Source organism: Herpailurus yagouaroundi, unplaced genomic scaffold (assembly GCF_014898765.1).
Source record: "Herpailurus yagouaroundi ecotype Mexico unplaced genomic scaffold, PumYag 216, whole genome shotgun sequence".
Taxonomy (NCBI): domain Eukaryota; kingdom Metazoa; phylum Chordata; class Mammalia; order Carnivora; family Felidae; genus Herpailurus; species Herpailurus yagouaroundi.
The window spans coordinates 16,169,912-16,176,953 of NW_024412447.1; the positions used below are offsets into that span (position 1 = coordinate 16,169,912).

The window sequence follows — 7,042 nt, forward strand, 5'->3', positions numbered from 1 at the left end:
ACTAAAATAGCAGAGTTAAATAATCGTTATGGACCCAGAACAGTCCACACAGCCTAAAATATATTTTTTTAATGTTTTATGTTTTAGTTTTATTTTTGAGAGAGCCAGAGAGAGAGAGAGACAGAGCACGAGTGGGGGAGGGGAGAGAGAGAGAGAGAGAGAGAGAGAGAGAGAGAGAGACAGAATCTATGAAGCAGGCTCTAGGCTCCAAGCTGTCAGCAGAGAGCATGATGCAGAGTTCAAACCGGTGAACCATGGTATCATGACCTGAGCTGACATCAGACGCTTAACTGACTGAACCACTCAGGCACACCAAAGCCTAAAATATTATTATTTGTTCCTTTACAGAAAAGGTTGCCAACCTGACTTAAATAAAATATTCTCTATTCCTAATTTTTAAAGTGTTTCTTATTAGAAATTAGTGTCTCTAGGGGCGCCTGGGTGGCTCAGTCAGTTAAGCGTCCGACTTCAGCTAAGGTCATGATCTCACGGTTTGCGGGTTTGAGCCCCGTGTCAGGCTCTGTGCTGACAGCTCGGAGCCTGGAGCCTGCTTTAGATTCTGTGTCTCCCTCTCTCTCTGCCCTTCTCCTGCTCATGATCTGTCGCTCTCAAAAATAAATAAACTTTTTTTTTTAAAGAAATTAGTGTCTCTAATAAAATAAAACTGGTATTCAATATTTTCAAATGACTTCTGAACATGGATTAAGATGATTTTTAAACTGTCTTTTAAATTATGATTTAAAACACTCTGGCCACCTAGATTTTTAAAATATCAATACTTTACATTTTCTCGTATTTGTTTCAGACTGAACACCACAGAAACAGGTGAAGCTCCCTTTGCATTCTCCTCCCCACCCCCACCCACCCTCCCCCATGAGTTACATTCTGGAAGCAGTTACCTCTTTTGAAGACATGTCTTCCTGTCTATGGTTTTGTATTTCTACTTCATATGTATGTATCCATGAACAACAGTTCTATCTTTTCATATAATTGTTATATACAACTTGTTTATAGGACTCTTTTGTTACATCATTTAAAAATTTACCTAAGGGGCACCTGGGTGGCTCAGTTGGTTAAGCCTCCCACTTTGGCTCCAGTCATGATCTCACGGTTTGTGAGTTCAAGCCCTGCGTCCAGCTCTGTGCTGACAACTCAGAGCCTGGAGCCTGCTTTAGATTCTGTGTCTCCCTCTCTCTGCCCCTCCCCCATTTGCGCTCTCTCTCAAAAATAAATAGACATGAAAACAACTTTACCTAAAAGACATCACGTTGTACACATTCTTTAACTAGCTCTTTCTCTTGAACTTGGTGTTTTCAATGCTTATCCATATGCAGATCTGTTTTACTTTAACCACCATATAAGATTCTACTGCAGAGGCGTGCCTGGGTGGCTCAGTTGGTTAAGCGTCCACCTTTGGCTCAGGTCATGATCTTGAAGTTCATGGATTTGAGCCCCGTGTAGGGCTCTGTGCTGACAGGTCAGAGCCTGGAGCCTGCTTCAGATTCTGTGTCTCCCTCTCTTTCTGCCTCTCCCCCTGCTTGTGTTCTCTCAAAAATAAACATTAAAAAAAAAAAAAAAAGATTCTACTGCATGAATATATATAATCTATTCCCCTCAGGCACAGAAGTTGTTTACAAGTTTGGCAACTGGCCTTGGCAAAGACCTTTTCTTCTTATGTAACCACTAGTTTCTGCCCTCTATTCAACATTTACCAACCACCCAGGATGTGCCAGGTCTTGTAGACAGAGTTGTAGAACTAGAAACTAGAGACTCCACTGGGGTGACAAGTGCTCTAACAGAAGCATGGGGGCCGGGTATTTGGGGTGCAGAAGCCAGACACCTATTACAGCCTCACCTATGTTATATTTATCAATGTCCTCTTTTTGAATTATTCTTGGTTTCATGGTATAAATTCTCTTTGGTAAGGTGTGTGCATCGTTAGCAGCTTTACTGAGGTATATTTTACATCCTGTAAAATATCACTTAGGTATAAATATACCTAAATCACTTAGGTATAAATATATATACATTTATAGATTATATATATATATACACATATATATACATATATATATATTTAGTAAATTTACAGACTTATGCAATCATCACAATCCAGTTGTGCTAAAAGATCCCTTGTGCCCATCTACAATCATTTTCTGTTCCCACCTCTAGCCCCAGGAAACCACTGATCTTTCTGTCTCTATAGATTTGCTTTTTCTGGATATTTCATACAAATGGAATCACAGAATATGTGCTGCTTTGGACTCTTTCACATAGCATGTTATTGAGGTTCACCTATATTTGTAGTGCATATCAGCAGTTCATTTCTTTTTACTGTTGAATAGTATTCCATTATGTGGATGCAGCACAGCCTATTTTTCCATCACTCTGCTGATGGGCATTTTAGGCTACTTCCACTATTTGGTTATTATGAAATGCTATGATCACTGTATATGAGTTTATATGAATGCATGCTTTCATTCTCTTGGGTATATACCTAGGAATAGAACTGTGAGGTCATATGGTAATTCCATGTTTAACATTTTGAGTAACTGCCTATTTTCCGAAGTGGCTGTACCACTTAACATTCTCATCAGCAATGTATGAGGGTCCCAACTGATTCACAACTTCACCAACATGTGTTATTATCTGTCTTCTTAGTGAAAGCCATCTGAATGTTTGTGATGTCTTCTCTCTTTGTGATTTTACTTTGCATTTCCTTAATGACTGGGAGTGTTGAGCACTTTTTCACGTGCTTATTAGGCATTTATACATTTCTTTTGGTGAAATGTCTATTCAAATCCCTTGCCCACTGAAAAATTTTTTTAAAAATTTATTTCATGATTATTTATTTTTTATTGTGGTAAAAACACATAACATTAAACTTACCTCAGCCATTTCACAGTTTAGTAGTGTCACAAGCACTCACATTGTTGTGCAAGGGATCTCCAGAACTTTTTGATCTTGTCAAATTTAAACTCAATACTCACTAAACACCAAGTCCCCTCCACCTGGACCCTGGCAACTATTCATTTTCCATTACTGTGATTCTAACTACTTTAGAGACTTTGTTATTAGTGGAATCATATACTATTTGTCCTTTTATGAATGGCTGAATGTCCTCAAGGCTTATCCATATTGTAGCACATGGCAGAGTTTCCTTCTTTGAAAGGCTGCATAATATTCCCTTATATGTATATATCACATTTTCTTTATCCATTCATCTCTCGATGGATATTTGGGTTGCTTCCACCTCTTGGCTACTGTGACTAATGCTTGCAATGAAAATTAGTGGGAAAATATCTCTGAGATGCTGCTTTGAATTCTTTTGATTAGAAACTTAGAAGTAGAATTGTTGATCATATGGTTATTCTATTTTTAATGTTTTGAGGAACCTCTGTATTGTTTTCCATAATTACTACAACATTTTACATTCCTACCAACTGCACAAAGGTTCCAATTTTTCTGTATCTTCACCATACTTGTTACTTTCTGTTCTCTTGATAATGGCCATCATAAAAGGTGTGAGATGATAGCTTGTTTTAGGGTTTTTTTTAATCTCATTTGATTTCCATTTCTCTTATGATAAATGATGCTAAGCATCTTTTCATATGCTTTTTGGCTGTTTGTGTATCTGTGAAGAATCGTCTATTCAAATCCTTTGTCCATTTTTGAAATGGGTTATTTGTCTTCTTATTACTGAGTTGTAGGACTTTACATATACTAGATACAAGTCCTTTATCAGATATGATTTGTAAAATTTTCTCCCAGTCTTGTGACTTGCATTTTAATTTTTTAAATGATGCCCTCTGAATTACAAAGTTTTTAATTTTGATAAATTATAATCTATCATTTTCTTTCATGGATTTTGGTGTTATATGCTTAACCTAGGTCACAAAGACTCTCTCCTACGTTTGCTTCTAACCTTTATGTTATGGTTAATTTCTGTGTATAATGTGAGGCAGGGGTCTAAATTCATCCTTTTGCAAAGATATCGAGTTGTCTTAGCACCCTTTGTTGAAAAGACTATCCCCATGGAATTTACTTGGTGCATGTGTTGAAATTTACTTGGTACAAATGGTTCATATTTATGAGTTTATTTATGGACTTGCACTTCTGTTCCACTGATCTGCATATACCTGTTCTTATGCCAGTACCACACTGTCTTGATTACTGTAGCTTTGTAGTCAGTTTTGAAATTGAGATCTGTGAGTCCTCCAACTTTGTTCTTTTTTAAGGTTGTGTTAGCTATTTGGGTCCTTTGCATTTCTGAAGCCTGCCGGGATTTTGATTGGAATTGTGATGAACCTATGGATCAGTTTGGGGAAAAGCTGGTAGTCTGCTACTTAAGTGAAGAAAAAAACCCCGAGCAACTGTGTCATTGTGGTGCTGTTTATGTGACAAAAACATTTCAAAAAAAGGTAATATCCAAAAATATGAAATTACTTAATGCAACACTGGGTTTTATTAAAAAAAAAAAATAGAGGTGTTTGGGTGGCTCAGTTGGTTAAGTGTCCGACTTTGGCTTAGGTCAAGATCTCACATTTTGGGAGTTTGAGCCCCGTGTGGGTCTCTGTGCTGACAGCTCAGCGCCTGGAGCCTGCTTCAGATTCTGTGTTTCCCTCTCTCTCTGCCCTTCCCCTGCTCATGCTCTGTCTCTCTCAAAAATAAACAAACATTAAAAAAAATTAAAAAAAAAAACAGAGTCCTTATCTCTTAGAGATATATACTGAAATATTTATGGATGACATGACATGCTGTTTGGATTTACTTTCAAATAATTTGGGTTGGGAGAGTTAGACCTAAGCAAGACCAGCCATGTGTTGGTAACTACTGAAACTAAGCGATGGGAATGGAAGGGGGTGGGTGGGGCAGGGAGATCCACGGTATTAGTCTCTCTAGTTTTGTATACGTTTGAAAAATTCTGTAATAGAAACATCAAACAAAACAGTCTAATATCAAATCATGGTTTTATCCCCAGATTTTATTCCTGAATTAACACTATGGCCTAAAATAATCTATTAATAAGATTACAAAGTCACCATTTGGTAATATACTTACCAGTAATTGCCCCATTCAATCATAGTTCCTGGCTGAAAAGAGATTTGGATTTTGAGTTTGTTAGTTCTGTGAAGAAATACAGGAACAGCAGTATAAAAAATATCAAATGACAAAACTAACTTAAAAATGAAGTATAACAAAATAAAAAATGTAACAAAATATTATTCACTGCGCACATATCTATCCCATAGTGAGAGTCCTATTCTATTCTATTCTATTCTATTCTATTCTATTCTATTCTATTCTATTCTAATTTCATACACGAAGACAATATTTATAGTAAGTCATCTAATTATGGTTATCAAAACCATAGTTGAGCCCATCCTCCAGATGTCCTGAAATCATGATTAAGTTGTTGGTACCCATTCAGACTTTATGGTGAAATAAGAAAAAAAATTCAATTTAAGTAAATTTAACAAGGACATCACTATTTTTTTTCCAGTATAATGGTGAGTATTAGACTACTAAGATCTACTGATGTGTACTCCTTTTAACAACATTGCTATGTTGCTATCTGGGTTTTCTTTCTTTTTTTTTTTTTCTTAAATATAATTATTGTCAAATTGGCTTCCATATGACACCCAGTGTTCATCCCAACAAGTTGGGGCTTTCTTTCTAGTAGTCACTTAGTGGGGAAACATCAAGAAAGTTTTAAAATATTATTCCTTTTGACTCTTATGGTGCCGTCTAACTTATTCAGCAGTCTCATTTTTATTATATAGAGAAGTAGCTGCTCTAGTTCAATTACAGTAGATGCTCTGTATTATAGCTAGTCCTGCATTTTAGGTCTTTCCTCTTAAAAATAGCAATGCGATACAGAAAAAAGTCAAATGACAAACATTATGTGTAAGATTATAAAAAATAAAAGCTTAGCAAAAGAGAAGGAATAAGAGAGAAGAAGATTAAAAAAAAGAAAGAAGAGAAGGACTGGACAGGGGATAAAATAAGCCAATCAAAATATTAAGCCAAACACATCACAAAATGTAAAGTCCACTTGTGTGGTAGGCATTGGGCTGCCAGTACTTCCTCACAGGAGCACGGGAGGACAGCTGGTGGGTATTTCTGTACTTACTCGGAGCTGGTAAGATCGGAGTTCATATATATTCGGTCCTGACCGTGGGACAGGCTCATTCCAGAAACTGAACTCCAACAGCAGCTGATTCTTCCTAGAGAGAAGCATGTTGCTTCTTGCCTTGCGGAATTCCACAAATGCCTTTGAGGGAAAAAACATGCTCATTATATCTTCTAGGATTTACATATAAATCCACTTTAGTATCACTTATGTTCCTCTTAGAATACTATCAAAAACAGGGCCCCAGGTGGCCCAAGACAGCCCCAGTTTACATCCCGTTGAACCAGCATAATAACGAAAGCATTCATTTTCACTCTCAAAAGTGTCCAGATTTAGACACCAAACTACACGGCCATCTAGTTACTTAAATAACAATATTAACTACTGAAATAACAACTTAATCTCCTACCTTTTTAAGTCCTCCTAACAGTGTCTGACAGCATATTAACAAAAGTGACATGGAGACTACAAAACACCAGATAGTCCAAAGCCACTTATATTTGGACAGGGAATCTACACCAAAGGTTTTCTTTCCTAATAATGGACGGCTGTTAAAATTCTCTTCATTGACCTGCACCTATTCCTGAAGGGAGTGGGGAGGACAGGGATGTCAGCCCAAAGGAAAGACTATGTGGTTGACAGTTCCTGAAGCAGGTATGTGTTAGGTAATCCAGGGCTGACTGTGTCTACTGTGCTGACTTACTGGCATCAAAGTACCAGTTTCTCAAAGTACAACTGATTTTATAGTAAGAACTGTTATGTTAACAGTATTACAATGGGTTAGTTATGTTTCAATACAACTTCAAGAATCCAAAGAGTAAAACTTGTATTAATGTTAAAGAATGGTGACAGAAAAGAGTCATATATAATAATAATGCTACCATTTATTGTATTAGTCTGAATACATAA

General features: G+C 36.8%; 1 protein-coding gene across 1 annotated transcript in view; it reads right to left on the reverse strand.

The window, feature by feature from the left end:
• Positions 1 to 7,042, reverse strand: part of NIPSNAP2 (nipsnap homolog 2) — a 38,095-nt gene that overhangs the window by 12,028 nt on the left and 19,025 nt on the right. Inside the window, exons 6-7 of the mRNA XM_040456235.1 lie at positions 6,134 to 6,274; positions 5,062 to 5,093 (exon numbers count right to left, since the gene is read on the reverse strand). Of these exons, the coding sequence (XP_040312169.1) occupies positions 5,062 to 5,093; positions 6,134 to 6,274 (173 nt within the window). The remainder of the gene's footprint in view (positions 1 to 5,061; positions 5,094 to 6,133; positions 6,275 to 7,042) is intronic.